The following is a 21,130-nucleotide window of genomic DNA, read 5'->3' as shown; positions in this document are numbered from 1 at the left end:
TTGTCTCAAAAGCTGACAAGGGGGGAGGGGTAGTGGTATGGTACAAAAAAGATTATAACACAGAAGTTGAAAACCAACTAGGGAACCTCATGGTATATGAGAAACTATCTTCTAACCCTACTTCAAAAATCAAAGAAAGACTGCACGTTTTTCTAAAGAAATATGCTTATGAGGGAATCATCTCTGAGAAGATGGCACTAAGACTCCTCCCAGATAGTCCTAAATACCCTCACTGGTATTTTCTCCCTAAATTGCATAAGTCGCTGAGCCAGCCCCCTGGCCGCCCCATTGTGGAAGGGATTGGCTCAGTGACCGATGCACTGTCCGGTTATTTGGACTGGCTATTATCCCCCTTATTGAAAGAAATGTCTACCTATTTGAGAGACACGTGTGATCTTATTGATACCCTTGAAGATTTCTGCTGGCAGAATCAGTACCATCTTGCCTCAATTGATGGGGGGAGCCTGTATACCCGAATCCCTCATGAGGTACTGGGGAGTACAGATAACTCCCCTGGATTTGTCAATTTTGTTTGCGAGGCTCTTTCTCTTATTTTGACAAACAATGCCTTCACATACAACGGGGAGTGGTACAAGCAAAAATACGGCACGGCAATGCGTACTCCTATCTCGTGCACATATGCTAATTTATTTATTTCTATCTTTGAGCGTAATTATATTTTTTCATCCACTAATCGCTTTATCAAACACATTAAGTTGTTTACGAGATTCGTGGACGACATCTTCGTAGTATGGGATGATACATAACACGAATTCTGTGATTTTGTCACAGAGCTTAATTCTATCAACACAGTCAACATGACTTTCACCTATCATTTTGGTGATCAGTCATTGGAATTCCTGGATATTAAAATCCATGTAGAGAATGGGAGACTGATGACATCTGGATTCAGGAAACCCACGGCCAAAAATGCTCTGTTACATTTTGACAGTTCACACCCCTATTGTGTCAAACGTAGTGTACCGTATGGCCAATTTATTCGCCTTAAATGGATCAACAACGATCATAATGTTTTCCTGGAGCAAGCTAAGAACCTGATGGATAGATTAGCTGAAAGAGGGTACCCCAGAAAAAATTTTGATCAGGCTTTTGAGAAGACTAACCAGATTGATAGGTCTTTCCTAGTGTCTAGAAACAGAAAGATAATGGAGAGTCAGACTAATAAAGAAAGCAAGGTTGTATTCTCGTTTGCCAACACCCCGATGAATCACATTATCAATGGAATACTGCGAAAGAATTGGTACATTGTACAACAGGAACAAGATTTAAAAGGAGTTGATATCTCTAGTCCTATAATCAATTTCAGACGCAGTAGAACCATTGGCAATGTTTTAAAAACTAAACATGAAAGGCATGTCCAGGACAAAAAACAACATTGGTTAAAAAACATAGCCCCAGTTGGTAATATGAAATGTAGAAATTGTTCCATCTGTAACAAAAATCTAACAGGTGATACTCTTACCCTTGGTGCTTGTAGGATGAACATCAGACAATTGATCACTTGTCAGAGCACGTATTGCATGCTATGTCCTTGTGGATTCTACTATATAGGTAGAACGAAGCAAAAGCTTCATGTGCGCATCAATGAACATTTCAGGTCCGTAAGGACAGGTATAGGAGCACAGAGATTTGTAACCCACATGCAGTTGGTCCATAGAGGAGATTTGAGTCTATTAAAATTTTCAGGAATAGAAAGGGTTATGTACCCCGAAAGAGGTGGGGATAGACATGAAATCCTATCATGCGCAGAGGAACACTTAGGGCTGAATGATCGGAATGAACTGGGTTCCATTCTTTAGTTCACACTAGTTGCTCTTGTTTTTAGTATTATTGAATTAAAATAATAATGCATTTTTATGTGTTTTCTATATATTTTCATTATTTAAAAATGTAACACGTAATGGGTGTGCACTATTTAAATGCTACACCGAGCAACAGGAAGCTGTCACCAGGAACCTGAGGAAATGTCAGGGACCTGAGGCGTAGTAGTCCATGTGTGAAGCTCCTGCTGCATCAGCTCTGCTGGGATGATGAGATGCTGATTTGTTTGGATGTAATCCGTGAATAAATCTACACAGCAAATCCACCAGGTGTGTGCTCTGTTCCTTTCTCTTTCTATGCATTAAAATCTAAATATGGCCCTGTCCACATATACATTGCTTCTCAACCTTTATTTATGCGACAGGCCGTACTTGTACAAGAGATAGACAGAGTTGACAAGTGGATAAGGAGCCATTGGGGGAAAGGGAGCTATTGCAGTGCCTTCACGTTTATTTTTACAGCTAATCGGATACTGCCTGAGCAGATGATAATGCTGTTTTACACAGCTATATATACAGTGGGGCAAAAAAGTATTTAGTCAGCCACCAATTGTGCAAGTTCTCCCAATTAAAAAGATGAGAGAGGCCTGTAATTTTCATCATAGGTATACTTCAACTATGAGAGACAAAATGAGAAAAAGAATTCCATAAAATCACATTGTCTGATTTTTAAAGAATTTATTTGCAAATTATGGTGGAAAAGTATTTGGTCACCTACAAACAAGCAAGATTTCTGGCTCTCACAGACCTGTTACTTCTTCTTTAAGAGTCTCCTCTGTCCTCCACTCCTTACCTGTATTAATTGCACCTGTTTGAACTTGATATCAGTATAAAAGACACCTATCCACAACCTCAAACAGTCACACTCCAAACTCTACTATGGTCAAGACCAAAGAGCTGTCCCAGGACACCAGAAACAAAATTGTAGACCTGCACCAGGCTGGGAAGACTGAATCTGCAATAGGCAAGCAGCTTGGTGTGAAGTAATCAAATGTGGGAGCAATTATTAGAAAATGCAAGACATACAGTCATGGCCATAAATGTTGGCACCCCTGAAGTTTTTCTAGAAAATGAAGTTTTTCTCTCAGAAAATGATTGCAGTAACACGTTTTGCTATTCACAGGTTTATTCCCTTTGTGTGTATTGGTACTAACTAACTAACTAACTATTTGACTTCCCCACACACACACACAGCTGATTTGGAACAACCATCATCATTAGCTTCACTCTATTGGATTTTCATTTTAGACTAGTTGTATAATCCTTAACATTTTGTCGCTTGACAAGTCTTTTGTTAGAACCATGTTTCCTTTTTATTTGCAGGAAGATCTATAAGCACATTGTTTACCTGCAGACTTATCTGCATTTTTAATCTTATGTCTGTGTTTGTTGTGCAGGCTACTCAGAATTTTAATCTAATGCTGATGTTTGTAGTAAAAATACAGATTACCCAACTTCATATAAAGAATTATACGCCATAAAAAATAAATATATCGTCGCGGTGCGGTGGGGGTGGTGCGGGGGGCGGGGCATTATCGGCAAGGTAATTGCCGATACCGATAATGCCCAAAATCGTGATTATCGGCCGATAATATCGGCCATACCGATAATCGGTCGATCCTTAATATATATATATATATATATATAGATATATATAGATATATATAGATATCTTTATTTGAGGTAGGTTTTATGATGCCAGAATGTTGGAATATTCTGTATGTGTTCTGTGTTTGCAGCAAATAAAAAATAAACAACAGAGATTATAACATACATGCTTAGCAAACAGGAGTACATATTATTGGTTACATCATAGCTAGTAACTATGGGTTGAAAGATTATCTATACAACAACTTTCATGCCAAACGCAAGAGATTAATGTCTTACCCTATAAATGGAATTTATTATTTTTATTTACAGTTTTTTTTCCTTTTATTTCACTTATAAATATTATACAATAATATATGCATCATAACATAAAATTTACAATACATATGAAATGTATTTTTCTTTACTGTTTACGTTTTATTTTTATACTTTTATTAGCGGCAGAGGGAGTATTTGTTGAACACATTACTAAGAGCTTCATGATGCTGATTGCAGATCATGCTAGTATCATCATAAATTTAAATCATAAAATAGGCATAGAGAAGCCCTGAAAATCTCTGCATAGTGGAACCCCCAAATAAGTAATACTGTGACTGAGAAAGAATACCATCCTCTCAGCTAAATAGAATTCTGTTAAGTAAACAGTCCGCTCAATGTTTTTTGAAATATGATCTAAAAGGAATTTCTTAAGAAAATATTTCCAGTATTAACATATTAAAAGCTGTAATAAATAGCTGTTCTTGATCTTTTCCACAATATCATTACATTTGTGTGTGAATAGAAGGTTATTGGTTACGATATTGTTATTTTTCACAATGAGTAAAGATAGGCTGTTTGAGAGACAATTATATCTTTAGGCTATTACAAATGTTTGTTTGCACTGAGAAAAAAGATCACAGTCTTTTTTTAATGCTACAGATTTATGTAGGGGTGATAGAGGGCAGTTGTATGGATTACAGAAGTAATGTGAAGTGTTTTAAAACAGAGAGATTGTCTCATAACAGACCCAGATTGTAAAACCTTCAGGCAAAGTGATGGATAATTAAAATGTCTGACCCTTGTAGCCCATGTGGTAAATATAAGGAATTTGGTAATGAAATTCCCCGTTGCCATTTCAGATTTTCTTGTATTAAAATAGGAAAGTAAGTGACTGAAGAAGGTAAATTCACACTTATTTAAAGTCTATATATATTATATAATCTTTCATAAATCATTACTAAATTCGGTTCAAATTTGTGATACTGAAGTTTGTATCTTTATGATCAATAAGTCATATAACACTTAAATGAATTTATTACTTTACAAATTATCAATAAAATGTGAGCAGATATACCGATTTTAAAGACAAATTGTAAATTGTAATTATCTGAAGACATAAAAGAGTTCTTTCTACATTCTACATTGTTGGCTTGTATTTGGACCTTCAAGTTCAAGATTCCCAGAACAAAGAGATTTGAGCTTGATACAGCAATGCAGCACTGACATAGTAATACACAACCTTGCCACTGTTTGTTGTCCTTTTTGTCTTGTAAATAACATGCAGTTTTCCTGCCATTTTTCAGGTTTATAGAAAAGTGTATAGAAAAAGTGCCCACAAAAACACCATAGAGCATGTTGTGTAGTGTGTGTAGAGTGAAGTACACTCAAAAAACACAAAACTATAGACACTAAAAAGTAAACAACAAATGTGCATTATTTGTAGTGCATTTTTTTTGTTTCATTTTAGACTCCCATGAGACATCTGGCCAGAGAAAAACTCTTTTAAACAAAATTGTTGTGTTTGAAACCACTATTTAAATTCAATACAAGAATAAATATCTAGTTGTGTGACCTGTTGCACAGAGAGATTAAATGGTCACCGTTGTTTTAACAATATTTGCATAGCTCAGTAGTACAAGTGACAATAGGAAACTTTGTAATATCTGTTTTTAGAGAATAAAAATGTCTCCTCTTTTTAAGCTTCTCTCCCCCACTTTAATTTGCTTTGTTAAAGGGGTACTCCACTGGAAAACAATATTTATTTTAAATCAACTGGTGCCAGAAAATTAAACAGATTTGTTAATTATTTCTATTAAACATCTTAATCCTTCCAGTACTTATCATCTGCTGTATGCTCCAGAGGAAGTTCTTTTCTTTTTGAATCCAAACAAGAACAGACAACAATAAGTGCACTCACCACATAATTCTGCTACATCTGGATGTTTTATTCAAAGTCCATCAGACCGAACAGTGCAGGGAGAGAAGGAGGTGAACTGAGGCTGCGGTCCTGTCTCGCGCTACATGCACTTCATAAGGCCTTAGAAATGAATGGACTTTGAATAAAACATCCAGATGTAGCAGCATTACATGGTGAGGGCACTTATTGTTCTCTGTTCTTGTTTGGATTCATTGGACTGTATTTTCATTTCTAAATAAGTCTGCACCACCATTAGCTGCCTTGGCTGTTATGCTGTGGGAGTGTGTCAATCAGTAAGACATCCAGCAGGTGTGCGCATCAGCAGTGCCAGACTGCCTTTCTTTTCTATACACCGAATCTTTTCTTTTTGAATTTCCTTTCTGTCTGACCACAATTGTCTCTGCTGACACCCCTGTCCATGTCAGGAACTGTCCAGAGTAGGAGCAAATCCCCATAGCAAACCTCTCCTGCTATGGACAATTCCTGACATGGACAGAGGTTTCAGCAGAGAGGACTGTAGTCAGACAGAAAGGAAATTAAAAAAGAAAAGAACATCCCCTGGAGCATACAGCAACTGATGAGTACTGGAAGGATTAAGATTTTTAAATAGAAGTAATTCATAAATTTTTTTAACTTTCTGGCACCAGTTAATAAAAAAAAAATGTTTTCCAGCAGAGTACCCCTTTAAATTTCCTCTGACCACAGTGCTCTCTGCTGACACCTCTGTCCATTTTAGGTTGGGTACCACAGGGGTCAGTCTTCGGTCCTATTCTATTTAATATATTCATTAATGACCTTGTAGAGGGGTTGAATAGTAAAGTAGCAATCTTTGCAAATGTTATTAAACTCTGTAAAGTGGTCAACACAATAGAGGACAGTGCACTGTTACAAATGGATCTGGATAGGTTGGAGGTTTGGGCTGGGTAGTGGCAGATGAGGTTCAACACTGATAAATGTAAGGTTATGCATATGGGGAAGAAAAATCCGGGCTGGGATTATGAATTAAATGGGAGCACACTTGGGACGACTGACATGTAAAAGGACTTAGGAGTCTTAGTTAACAATAAATTTAGCTGTAGTGACCAGTGTCAGGCAGCTGCTGCCAAGGCAAATATAATCATGGGGTGCATCAATAGGGGTATAGATGCCCATGACAAGGAAATAATTCTGCCACTGTACAAAGCACTAGTCAGACCACACATAGAATACGATGTACAGTACTGGGCACCAGTGTGCAAGAAAGATATAGTGGAGCTGGAGAGGGTTCAAAGACAGGCAACTGGGGTAATACAGAAATGGGAGGACTACAGTACCCTGAAAGATTATTAGAATTGGGGTTATTTAGTTTAGAAAAAAGAAGGCTATGTATAAATATATCAGGGGACCTTACAGAGATCTCCCATGATCTATTTATACACAAAACTGTATTCAAAACAAGGGGGCATCCTTTACGTCTTGAGGAAAAAAGGTTTCTGCACCAGCACAGACAAGGATTCTTTTCTGTAAGAGCAGTGAGACTATGGAACTCTCTGCCAGAGGAGGTGGTCATGGTGAACTCTGTAAAAGAGTTCAAAAGGGGACTGGATGCATTTGTGGATAGTAATAACATTGCTGGTTATAGATACTCGTAGATTTATTGGGACAGAACGTTGATTCGGGGATTTATTCTGACTTCCATATTTGGAGTTGGGAAGGAATTTTTACCTCTAGTATGAGGGTTTTTTCCTTCCTCTGGATCAATTCAGTAGGGATTCATTAGGGATAATCGTTGAACTTGATGGACTCTGATCTTTTTTAACCTTATGAACTATGTTGCTATGTTTCTGGCATCAGTTTATTAAAAAAATGTTATCCAGCAGAGTACCCCTTTAAAAAGAAAAGTAGTAGTATACAGCAACTGATAAATACTGGAAGGATTATGATTTTTATATAGAATGAATTTACAAATCTTTCATGTAGAAGGAGAATGAAGCAGTCGGCAACTCACCAATCCTAGATTCAGCAAAGTTCTTTATTGCACATATTCACAGACAGGGTTGCCCAGGGAGAAGACAAGAATGATGGAAAATGTGGGGGGAATACCACTGAGAGACGACAACGTTGTTTCACACTACATAGTGCTTCAACTGGCCAGTTGAAGCACTATGTAGTGCGAAACAAAGTTGTCGTTTCTCTGTGGTATCCCCCCCCCCCCCCCCCACATTTGCCATCATTCTTGTCTTCTCCCTGGGTAACCCTGTCTGTGAGTATGTGCAATAAAGAACTTTGCTGAACCGAGGATTGGTGAGTTGCCGACTGCTTCATTCTCCTTCTACATGAATTGTTTGGATATATCTATTCATCAGTCTGAGCACCACACACACCTCACTGCCATATCCGCTATTGAGCTATATAGTCCTGAGGATCAGAAGTAAGCTGTGCCAAATTGCTCTGTCTTTCTTTCATGAATTTACAAATCTATTTAACTTTCTGGCACCAGTTGATTTAAAATAAAATAAAAATGTTTTCCAGCTGAGTACTCCTTTAAAACAACTCAATACCGTCCTGTGTTTACAAGATGGAATTACAGCTCAGAGAGGAATCTGTTACATGCTGCCCATACAAGTTTAGGCTTAATTGCATAATTTATCATTTAGGTTGCATAATACTGCTCCTTTAAAATACTGCTCCGGCAAAAACTAACTTAAGTAGCTGATCGTGTGGGGGTCCTGTCGCGTGGGCATTGAGTAGTGCATGTCATTTACCGGTATGACATTTATTTCTATGGGAGTGCCGATAATGCCTTAGAGCTGTACCTGGGTCTTTTCAGTGCTTCCAAAGAAATTAATGGAGCGTGTGCCAGCTGCATCACATGCTCATCACTGACCGCCTATTCCGGTCCCTGTGATTGTAGGGGGCCCCAGCGTTCAGACCTTCCGCCATCAGCTACTTATCCCCGATCCTGTGGATAGGGGATAAGTTAATTTTCGAAATGCCATATACAAATGTCATATAATGGCCAGAAATAGTGCTATTCCTCATGTGCACACACTGGACCTATAATCCTAAAAAGTTACTTGAAATGACAGGTCCTCTTAAATGTTTGCCCAAAAATTTGGCCACATTTAGTGAATGAGGATGTGCCATGAGTTCAACAAATTTTTGTACATATGGGATTTTCTAAATCTAAATCTGTTGTGTCAGAAAAATTTGCAGAGATTTTAGTTTGCTACAGATTTCTAAATCTCATGTAGTTCATTTGTCTTTTGGTACAGATTTGGTCCCACCAGATCTATACATGGTGTTGCAGTTGAAAACGCCAGTTGGTAAATAATATTGAAGCAGGTCATCAAACATGAATTCCCAAAATATTGAAGCAATAATGTAACTTATAGGAAGTTTGATTAAACACAAAAGATTGCAAGACATCTTTTGACTTTCATAGCACGTTGCCTTCTCCTTATTGCGTAATAAAATCTAGTTGTTTGTTGCTTCTCTGAAATTGCAGTGTTTTCAGACAAAACTAAGAGGCAACATAACCTGGCTGCTAGCAACAAGTTTAAATGAAATAGCAGCTTTTCCGTGTTTTTCTATAGACTGATGTTGTAGCTATTAAAGTACATATTGTATTGTGGAAGAGGACAAAGGGCACAGTCAAGGATCAAAAGAACTCTGCAGAGACACAATAAATCACAGAATCAAGTTGAATCTTTGTTTTTCGTACTGGGTGTTTTTTCGTGCCTTATAAGACAAAATGTTCTTTTTGTTTCTCTTAGATACTGGTGCTGTTCTAAAAGAAAATTAAGATGTTCGCAAATTCTCAGGGCAACAATTATTTTCAATGTATTTCTACAGGAAAATGCAATTAATGTAACTGATTTGGTACATTATGTTCTTGTGTGAAAGCAATCATTACCATACTTCCTATTTAAACTGAGAATATTTCCTTTACTAAAATAGTTGTGTTTTAAAAATTAGATTCAGGTTTAATGGATTTTTAACAGATATAGCTTTCAGAAAATCATGAAAATATATATTATTTTTTTTTGTAATTCAAAACATTTCAGTGCAAGATCTGCATAATGACTTCATGCTTTTCTTATGTTCCCATGGATTTCTTGAACAGGGCTCTGGACCCCCCTTCCTCTTCTTTAGTATGTACGCATTGTGCATTTTTTTTCAAACTAGTGCACAACAGTCACACATATATGATCTAGATTTGCCATTCCATTCAATATATCATTTTTTATATCTTTTATTGTGACACAAACAGTAAGGAGAACAAAAAAGCTGACATTTGTAGGATGCATAACAACAATGCATGCATAACATGTATATGTAGCCCTATAAAACACACTTATATGCTTCACTTTCCTAGGCTGCTTTCTGACTTGCTGCTTGGTGACTGATATCGAGTCACTTGTAAGCAATGAATCAACAACCAGTCATATGTAAGGTTATGTAAATATAAAGCGATGATGCCAAGTGTTTCTCAAGCGCGGTCTTTCACAGGTGATTCAATTATGGTCAGTGAATCAGGCATCACCACAGTTATATCACCTGTGAAAGACCAAGGAAATCCTGAAAACATGACCTGTTGGGGGCACTTGCGGACCGCGCTGGAAAAACACTGCCCTAAAGGATCCATTGTACAATAAGTCTATCTGTTAATGTTGGATCCTATTGAGTCATTGGGGGACATTTATCATTGGCTTTATACCACTTCAATGTTCTAAATTCCCTGCAAATTTTACGCAATTGCATTTTTTGTGCAATTTTTTTGCGCAATTTTGGGTAAAACATCTTTCAAAGTTGTCTATTGTTTGGTGCACCGTACACCATTTTTTGCAGTGGAACTGTATTTATTATGCAAACCTACACCACCTAATAGGACATGTACAAAAGTGTCAGATGCCAGAGCACAAAGCTTAAAGGGGTATTCCAGGCAAGGATAGGGGATAAGATGTCTGATACCGGGAGGCCCACCGCTGGGACCCCCCCGTGATCTCCCTGCAGCAGGCCGCATTCTATGTGTAGCTGCGTCTGCAGTTTCGGAAACCGCCAGGCTTCCGAGATGGGGAAGTGACACCACGCCCCCTCCATTCATGTCTATGGGAGGGGGCGTTGCGGCCTTTATGCCCCCTCTAATAGAAATGAATGGAGGGGGCGTGGCGTGACGTCATGTCCCTGTCTCGGAAGCCCGGCAGTTTCCAAAACTGCAGACGCAGCTACGCATAGAATGCGGGCTGCTGCAGGAAGATCACGGGGGGTCCCAGCGGTGGGCCCCCCGCGATCAGACTTCTTATCCCCTATCCTTTCGATAGGGGATAATATGTTTTTGCCCAGAATACCCCCTTTAAACTAATCTCTGCATTTCACTGGTTTCTATAATTGAGCAAAATGTATCAAGTCCTTTGCGCCTTTTTGGTAAATTTTGAACAACTGTGCAAACAAATCACCAAGCAAACAGGGGTAACATCTTTACTACCTTACACCAACATTGATAAATGTCCCCAAATTATGTGTACTGTTGGGTTCCATTTAGGTGCCTATGATTATGTAGCAAAAGTAGTCCTGTGTAGTAATGTATTTTTGTATTCAAAATGGGGGAAACCTCAATAGAATGCAACACAACTAACAAAGTGTAACATTCTCTTCCTGTTTTAAATTTAATTTCTAATTTTTAGAGATAGATTACCTTGAATGACAGGAGGGTCTATAGATGGCTGCTTTTGTCAGGCATATGCTATCATATTATTATGCATACTCTGTTATCAGTCACTACAACTCTTGATGATCACTGCCAAACAAAAGAGAATGTAGGTGATAAGCAAGTGTTGCTATGTTAGGTGGAGTACCGGAACAGCAGCTAAAGGAATACCTAATGTATTAAAGCAAATTACAGTTTGTTATGTCTGTGTCTTATTCTGCAGCAAGAAGTAGAGGTTGTTAAACCAGTAGAAGCACCTTTCCCATTACCTCTTGAAGAAGGCATACCTTATGAAATGTATGCAAGATTCCGAGCACCACCAGTTCCAGGGGAAGACATAGAAACAGTAGAGGTATGTTTTATTTATGTTGCCTAGTTGTCTGTTTTCAAATAGTTGCGGGAAACCCCCTTCTATGACTTCCTGATATTCTTATATGAAGTTTCCCTTCCCTATTTATGTATACTTTTAGAATATCAGACCTTGCCGGACCTGGGGTTTCTTGAGGGCACCCTTTATTTAAAGAAGAAAAGAACCAGTACAGAGTAAATTTTAGGGTAGGGTCATGTGCTGTAATTTGCTGCATATTTGCTGCTGCGGATTTTCCTACCCATTTTCCAAGTCAATAGGTAACAAAATCAGCTGCAGAAAATGCGCAACAAAATACGGCTTGTGTGACCCTACTCTTAGAGAGGTTTTTACACAATATTAAATCATGGCATATCTCTAGGACTGCTTGGGTTCCCACTGATCCTTAGAATGAAGGCTAAGCACTGTGGCACTTTTAGGGTACGTTCACAAGAGCGGATCCCCAGCGTGTATTATGCTAAGGATCCGCCGCTGAAGGACCACTGTATGCTGCCTTTACAGGTGCCTGCTCGGAGCGGCAATACACCACTGGAACAGGGGGAGCGGTCGTGATGTGTGCGAGTACACCGTGCATGCGCAGCAACTTGCACATCGCTTCAGTGTGTCTGCTTGTAGCAGCGTATTGCCGCTCCAAGCAGGCACCTGTAAAGGCAGCATACAGTGGTCCTTCAACGGCCGATCTGCAGCGTAATATGCACTGGGGATCCGCTCATGTGAACATACCCTTACAGTGTTTCCTCGCACAGTAACTTTCCCTCTGTGCAGAGAACTGCAACATACAGTAACACATTTTACTTTAAGAAGCGTTGGGTTCAGTTCTCTGCAGAGGAACACCTAGCAAATGCCATAAAATTTATAGGAATTCCCATTTATTAATTGTTATTCTTTGTTATTATTATTTAATATGTGGGACTTATCATCAATGAGGCCTTATTTTTGAATCAGCTTACAAAAAGTGGAAAGTGATCAGATCCAAACTAAGCGCCAATGGGATTGTACAAGATCATTAGAGCTCATTGCTTTCTACAGCCTGGTATCGCCTTTGTTGTTTGTGCTCAATAAATGGTTATAGCCATCTTTAACATTTATGGCATATCCACAAGACTCACTATGGATTGCTGATAGTCTTAGGGTCACATGAATCCTGTTCCATTATTAAGGCCATGAACTCTGGAGAACATGAATTCCAGGGTTTTAAAGAGAGAACCCATTAATATCAGTAGGGAGTACCCCTTTAATGCCTTTTCGTTTTCAGCTACTTAAAGAAAGAACATGCCTTGTTCAAGTGGCATTAATGGTTTTGGTAAAAAATAATAGTAGTAAAGTCACTTGTCCCAACCAATCTTTATGGCAGCAACTGTGAATATTTTATAAGACCTTACACATTTTTTTTTTCTAGTAATTATTTTGAATACATATGGGAAATGTAATGACACTCACTGGTCTTTAGATTTTAGAACCGGACTTCACCGTTAGCAGTCGCCTTTTCTGTGTCCTATCAATAGCTCCTAGTACTCAGGTACTCCAAGGACTTATGTTGGAGCAGTAGTCAGTAGTTTCACAAAAAATAATACAACCTTGTACCAAAGGTCAGAAGCAAAACAAATGACAATGATGTAATTTCCCGATGGGAGTGGTAGGCTAGGATCTGGAAATAGAAAATTAAAATAGACTAAATAATAGCCTAAAACAAGGCACAACAAATACCCAGCATGAATTATACTCCAGCTAAAGTTAACCCTGCAGACAACAACTATTTAAACATTAAACAACAGGATTCATCATGACCAGTTCGGCCATTCATAGTAGAAACCACATACATTTGTTCACACACTTAAATTTTCACTTCATTAGTTAAAGGGATTGTCTGGCGATTTAAATTTTGTTCAAATCAGCTCAGAGAGATGCAAATAAAGAAGTAATTCTCACCTTTTCAATCCCCATTTAGGGTTCCCTGTCAGTCTCTGTTTCCTGATCACTCACAACACCAAACATGTGACCACTGCAGCTGTAGCTTTAACTAATTTAGATCAACTACTAATGAACATCTTCCACTAAAATTAAAAAAAAATGCTAAAGTATATGCCATCCAATCTGTAATACTCACGACCACACAGGCGGCTGAGGAGATGCGAGGCACAGGAGGGATAATGGAAGAAAAAAAGCACACGTGCAGGGGTGGGCCTCCAGCTGCTCCAAAAAGGTCCAATTAGAAAATTAAAACTTCACCTTTAATGTTGCATGTTAAAAACAAAGGATATCCATAGTGAAAAATAAAAGGAAGGAAGGGAAACCGACGCGTTTCGAGCCTATACTGGCTCTTAGTGCCACGACTAAGAGCCAGTATAGGCTCGAAACGCGTCGGTTTCCCTTCCTTCCTTTTATTTTTCACTATGGATATCCTTTGTTTTTAACATGCAACATTAAAGGTGAAGTTTTAATTTTCTAATTGGACCTTTTTGGAGCAGCTGGAGGCCCACCCCTGCACGTGTGCTTTTTTTCTTCCATTATCCTCCGGGACACGGCCCGCATCCTGCCTGCCTTGCTCTCCTGCAACTACGGAGCTCCTGTATCCAATACCGCACAGTGGTGAGCTGAATCCCCTCTTTTCTTTTTCTTTACAGGAGGGATAAGGCAGCTCGTAGTTTGGATGGCAGAAGGTCAGGGCAGGCGGCGTGGTTGCATAGTCAGGACGTAGCAGGAGGTCAATAGGCAGGCGGCAGAGAAGCAAGGTCGGGTCACAAAGCGAAGGATCAGATACACGGCAAGGCAGAAACAGGAATGCTTTCTCTCAGGCTCAAGGCAACAAAGATCCGGCAGGGGAGGGAGGAGGGTGGAGGAATAAATAAATGAGCCACTGGTGAATCACACTAATGAGCGCACTGGCCCTTTAAATCTTAATGCTTTGGTGCACGCATGCCCTAGGGAACGGGGACTTGAGCACTGGAGGCGGAGCAGTGAGGCAGAGGCTGGGGCAGGAGAAGCACCTGGTGAGTGACGGACTGGGGCTCGCATGCGGGCGCAGGAGGTAACGGCAGGTAACGGGATCATGCGTTCACGGCCAGCGTGTGCGGCCGGAGCGCATTACGTAAAAGTACCCCCTCCCCCCTTTCGTCTCCCCCTCCTTTTTCAACTGAAAAAACTCAGAAAACTTCTGAGAAGGTCATGGTCCAGGATATTCTCCTAAGGATCCCAAGATCTCTCCTCAGGACCATAACCCTCCCAGTCGACCAAAACATTTTTTTACCTCTCACAGTCTTTGTAGCAAGAATCTGTTTAACCTTGAATATGTCAGAAGTGCCAGAGACAGGTGTGGGGACAAGATTCTTCTGAGAAAACCGTTTATGACAAGAGGCTTGAGGAGAGAGACGTGGAAGGAATTAGGAATGCATAACGTAGGAGACAGGGTTGATTTTTTGCAGAATCTGGAAGGGACCAAGGTAGTGAGGACCGAGCTTGTAACAGGGGATTTGAAGCGGATGTACTTGGATGAAAGCCACACCATGTCACCAGGAGAGAAGGATGGAGGAGGTCTTCTACTTTTATCCGCTTGTGCCTTCATTCATGAAGAAGCCTGACATAATGACTGTGGGTCTGATGCCAGATGGTAGAGAAGTCACGGACCAGCACATCAACAGCAGGCACACCAGAGGAGACTGGGAGAGGAAGAGGAGGACGGGGATGGAGTCCGTAGACAACAAAAAAGGGAGACAACCTCGTGGACTCAGAATCCTTATGATTATATGAGAATTCAGCCTAGAGAAGAAGGTCGACCCAATCGTCTTGGCGAACTGAAGCAAAATGCCGAATAAAAGTCTCTAGGATTTGATTAACTCTCTTCACCTGTCCGTTGGACTGAGGGTGGTAGGCCGAGGAGAAGTCCAGATTGATGTTCAGACGGTTACAAAGGGCTTGCCAGAACATAGAGACAAACTGCACACCTCGATCCGAAATGATATGCTGAGGAAAACCATGTAAACGAAAGACATGTAACAAGAAGTACTTCGCCAGTTGCAGGGCAGAAGGAAGACCTGGTAGAGGAATTAAGTGAGCCATCTTGGAAAACCGATCTACAATGACCCAGATGACAGTGTTATTAGGAGATGGTGGCAAATCAGTGATGAAATCCATGGCGATATGGGACCAGGGAGTCCCTGGAATGGGTAAAAGCTGTAAGAGTCCTGCAGGTCTCTGCCGAGGAGTTTTGTAGCGGGCACAAGTTTCACAGGAACGAACAAAATCAGAAACATCATGTTCAAGATGGGGACACCAGTAATGCCGGGAAATAAGAAGTAGAGTCTTTCGTATTCCAGGATGTCCTGCTGTCAAGGAAGAATGACCCCATTTCAGGACCTTGCGTCTCAATCTGGCGGGCACAAAGGATTTTGCCAGAGGAACTTGCTGAATCTTGGCATGAGCTGCAGGAATCAAATGGTCTGGAGGAATAACTTGCCTAGGCGGAGTCCAAATCAACGACGTCAGAGGACCTGGAGAGAGCATCAGCCCTGATGTTCTTGTCTGCTAGATGGAAGTGAATGAAGAAGTTGAACCTAGAAAAGAATAGTGACCACCTTGCCTGGCGGGGGTTCAAATGCTGAGCAGACTGAAGGTATAGAAGATTTTTATGGTCGGAGTAGATGCTGACCAGATGAGAAGAACCTTACAATAAATGTCGCCATTCTTCCAAAGCTAGCTTGATAGCGAGGAGTTCACGATCTCCAATGAATTAATTCATCTCAGCAGGAGAGAATGTCTTGAAGAAGAACCCACAAGTAACAGTCTTGCCCTTGACATTTTTCTAAGTAAGAACGGCACCCGCTCCAATAGATGAGGCATCAACCTCCAAAGCAAGGGGCATCTCCGGATCAGGTCTTGTAAGCACGGAAGCAGAGGCAAACACAGACTTGAAACGGGAGAAGGCCTCTTCAGCCTCTTGAGGCCAAGACTTATGATTAGATGCCTTCTTAGTGAGAGCCACAATTGGAGCAACCAAGGATGAAAAATGTGGGATAAATTGACGATAATAGTTTGCGAACCCCAGAAAGCCCGAAGGACGAGAGACAATGTAGCCAAGAAACCGAAGGCTAGATTTCTCAAACAAGCATTTCTCCAGTTTGGCGTTGAGATGATTCTTCTAAAGTCGCTGAAGAACCAGACGAACATGAGAACGATGCTCCTCTAAGTCCGAAGAGAAGATCAGGATGTCATCTAGGTGTATGACAACACAGGTGTAGAGAAGATCACGGAAGATATAATTGACAAACTCTTGAAAAACGGCTGGAGCATTGCAGAGACCAAATGGCATTACGAGATATTCAAAATGTCAATCACGAGTATTGAAGGACGTTTTCCACTCATCTCCCTTGCGGATACGAATGAGGTTATATGCTCCATGTCCAATTTGGAAAAGACCTTGGCACCTTGTAGATGGTCAAAAAGTTCTGAGATAAGAGGTAGAGGGTAACGGTTCTTGACTGTGATTTTGTTAAGTCCCCTGTAGTCAATGCATGGACGGAGTGAGCCATCCTTCTCCTGGAGATTCTCCTGGATATACTCAGCCATGCCTTTGGTCTCAGGGACTGATAGAGGGAATATCCTCCCGTGAGGGGGAGTGGTACCAGGCAGAAGATCAATAGGGCAATTGTAAGGACGGTGTAGAGGCAGAGACTCGGCCTGTTTCTTGCAGAAAACATCAGAGAAATATTGGTAAGGTGGTGGCAGGCCAGGTAAAGGAGGAAGGCAAGAAAGAACTTTACACAGAACTGGTTGGAGGCAAAGATTTTGACAGGATTGTCCCCAACTAATAATCTCTCCACTTCTCCAATCCAGTTGCGGAGAATGGTGTTGCAGCCAAGGAAGACCAAGAAGAATCTCTGAAGTAGAGTGTGGCAGAACATAGAATTCAATCTTTTCTTTATGCAATACACCCACTTGCATGACAAGAGATTCAGTACGAAGGTGAACCATACAGTCCAGATTTTGTCCATTAACAGAGGAGACGAACAAGGGCTTGCCAAGGCAAATGACAGGATGATGATACTTGTAGACCAAAGAAGCGACAATAAAGTCACCTGCTGATTCTGAGTCCAAAAATGCTGTAGCTCTGAAGGAAAACTTGCAGAAGTGAAGACTTTTACTGAAATAGTTAAGCAAGGAGAGGTGGTATTCACACCTAGGGACGTCTCTCCTACGTGCCCTAGGTGCAAGCATTTTCCTGGATACTGTGGACGAACAGAACAGTCTTTGAGGAAGTGTTCGGGGCTAGCACAATACAAGCACAAATTCTCACTGCGTCGTCGTGATCTCTCCTGTTGCATAAATCGGGAACGACCCACTTGCATAGACGGCATAAGTCTCAGGAAACTGTAGAGGTGAACGTTGAAACACGGGTGCCAGGAGAGGATATTGCCATGTTTGGGCAGGTGCCATCTCTAAGCACAATACTTCCTGCCTCTCAGCAAAACACACATCAATACGTGTGGCCAATTTCTTCCAGTTATGAGGCTAAAGTGCGGAATTGAACTGCGCAGTCACCAACGGAAGAATTCCCTTGACATAGATTCAGCAAAGCCGACTCCGCAGAAGAGGCACGTACGGGTTCCTCAAAGACACAGCGAAATTCTGCCAAAAAAGCTGTTAAGTTGGAAGCTACTGGATCACCGCGGTCCCAAAGGGGTGTAGCCCAGGCCAGGGCTTTGCCGGCAGTAGGCTAATGACAAAGGCCACCTTCGCACGTTCTGTCGGAAACAGTTCAGACATGAGCTCCAAGTGCATGGAGCACTGTGTTACGAAGCCTCTGCATGACTTGGAATCCCCATCATACTTGGAAGGTAAAGGCAGGCGTAGCTGGGAGCCAGAAGACACTGCAGGAGCTGGTGCTAGGAGTGGGTCAGGTTGCGGTACCTGCTGGTGTTGCAAGGCCAAAAGCTGTTGCATCATAGCTGAAAGTTGAGAAAGTTGCCTGTCAGGACAACTGCTGTGACTGAGGTACCACAACGGAGGGAAGATCCGTGACTTCATGCAGGAGTACCTCAGCGGGATCCATGGCCGTATCTTACTGTAACACTCACGTTTCAGAAGACAGGAACTCCGGTGGATGTGGATCCGCTGGACCTGTGTGGCAGATTACTCGGACCATACCAGGGAGCGGAGTCTAATGTGCCGTTGGTTTTCTCACGAGCTCGCCGCAAAGTGGGATGGACTTGCTGCAGCAGGCGGCACCCAGGTCGCTACCCCTGGCATGGCTCGACCACACAGGCGGCTGAGGAGATGCGAGGCACAGGAGGGATAGGGCAGTTCATAGTCTGGATAGCAGAAGGTCAGGGCAGGTGGCATGGTTTCGTAGTCAGGACGTAGCAGGAGGTAAATAGGCAGGCGGCAGAGAAGCAAAGTCGGGTCACAAAGCGAAGGATCAGATACACGGCAAGCCAGAAACAGGCTCAGGCTCAATGCAACAAAGATCCGTCAGGGGAGTGAGGAGGGTGGAGGAATATATAAATGAGCCACAGGTGAATCACACTAATGAGCACACTGCCCCTTTAAATCTTAAAGCTCCGGCGCACGCGCGCCTGAGCAGTGAGGCAGAGGCTGGGGCAGGAGAAGCACCAGGTGAGTAACGGACTGGGGCTCGCATGCGGGCACGTCCCACGGTGCGAGTCCCTGCCTCGCCAGCAGCAGCAGATAACGGGACAATGCGCTCACGGCCAGCGTGAGTCGGCGGAGCGCATAACGTAACACAATCGTTCTTCATAATTTTTAAGTCACAGCTGTTTCAAAGTAAACCCGACAGCAGGCAATAGGAAAGTTTATAGCAATAGAAAATGTCAGATTTTCTGGGGAATATTTAACCTATCATATTGATTACCAAGAAGAGATATAACATGAGTAGCATATTTATCCAATTTGACAATCATAAATAAAAATAAATAAATAGGCCTTATTGAGCTAACAAAACATGTTCTTCTGTTATATGGCTTTTCTAAATTAATTGTCTTAACTTAACTAGGGATGGGCGAATCGAATCTGACGAATCCGAATTCGTTACAATTTTCAGGAAAAATTTGATTTGCAACTAATCAGTCACTTCATTAAACACCATTTAGTGTGGTCCAGGCTCCAGGGCATCTAAAATGGCAAATCCACATGTCAAGGACATGGGGCAAGGAATCCCGATAAGGCGGGAACAAGGGTTGGCGGGATGACCCTGAATCACATGCGGCATGCAGCCTATCAGCAGTCAGCCACCCCTGTGTTGTCACAGCCCTATATAATCGGCAGTCATCTTGCAGCCACTCACATCAGCATTCTATTGCAAAGAGAGAGAGAGACAGAGAGCAGTGTGCTGCACAGAAAAGCAATTGTGGGTGTATTACAGCAGCGATTCACCTCAAACCCAAATCCAGCCTAAAAGCACGGATAGGGAAGGGAGAGTGATTGAGAGAAAAAAGTGCAATTGCGGGTGTATTACAGCAATGATACACCTCAAGCCCAAATCCAGCCTAGAAGCACTGACAGGGAAAGGAATGAGATTGAGAGAGAGAGTGCAATTTTGGGTGTATTACAGCAGTACTACACCTCAAGCTCAAATCCTGCCTAGAAGCACTGATAGGGAAGGGAGTGAGATAGAGAAAGAAAGTGCAATTTTGGGTGTAGTACACAGCGACTATGTGCTATAGCACCAGTGTGTACAACAACTGAAAAGCTGAAAATAGTAGCCAGCCAATTAGGGTAAGCAGAGCACTAAAAGCATATTGTCCTCTATTAAGTGTAACCTGTGTGTACATCTAAGTGGTGTACCATCTTGTTCCTGTTAAAGTCTCAAGAGCCTAGTTACTGTGAAAGGCCAGGCAAAAGTACACACCTGCTGGTGTTGTAGACAAATACTGTTTTAAGCGTACTGGAGTGCATTATAGTCCTGTCAGGGACCGACCAGGGGGACAGGGAAAGTGAGCCCTAAACTAACCCTAAAACCGCTCTCCTTGCCCACTCGCCCATCCACCCTAACCGGTGAATCGACAACTGGGTGCCGTTCCCTCCCTGAGCTAAAGTGCAGGGGCCTAATAAAAACACATACTAATAAATAGTCGGTCACAAACCAGAAACATAACAGAAACATAGAACTCAATAGTATAAGTTTGGAGGACACAGATCAGTGAGCAGCACAGGGGACATTATGGATCAATGATCATGAACAGAGGACACTATAGATCAGCGGACATGAACAGAGGACTCAGTGGTCGTGAACAAAGAACACTATAGATCCGTGGTCGTGAACAGAGGACACTATCGATGAGTAGTCATGTACAGAGCTCCAAAGATCTGAAATCAAGAATTAATACAACTAGAGTACAAAACACCAGACATGAAAACAGATAGGTCAACAGACTTTAGGAACAGACAGAAATATAGCATAATCCCCCAGAACATCGAACATCCAGTGGACACAAAGT

General features: G+C 41.5%; 1 protein-coding gene across 3 annotated transcripts in view; it reads left to right on the top strand.

Moving 5' to 3' along the window:
• CABCOCO1 (ciliary associated calcium binding coiled-coil 1) overlaps window positions 1–21,130 on the top strand; it is a 187,551-nt gene that overhangs the window by 135,414 nt on the left and 31,007 nt on the right. For 2 of the 3 annotated variants that reach the window (XM_056529843.1, XM_056529842.1), the window contains exon 6: window positions 11,538–11,666. In XM_056529843.1, the coding sequence (XP_056385818.1) occupies window positions 11,538–11,666 (129 nt within the window). Of the gene's footprint in view, window positions 1–11,537; window positions 11,667–13,629; window positions 13,749–21,130 lie in introns of those variants that run through there. The other variant, XM_056529845.1, reaches the window with a different exon arrangement.

The sequence above is a fragment of the Hyla sarda genome, chromosome 7 (assembly GCF_029499605.1).
Source record: "Hyla sarda isolate aHylSar1 chromosome 7, aHylSar1.hap1, whole genome shotgun sequence".
NCBI lineage: Eukaryota > Metazoa > Chordata > Amphibia > Anura > Hylidae > Hyla > Hyla sarda.
This window is presented reverse-complemented; position numbering and strand designations above follow the sequence as displayed.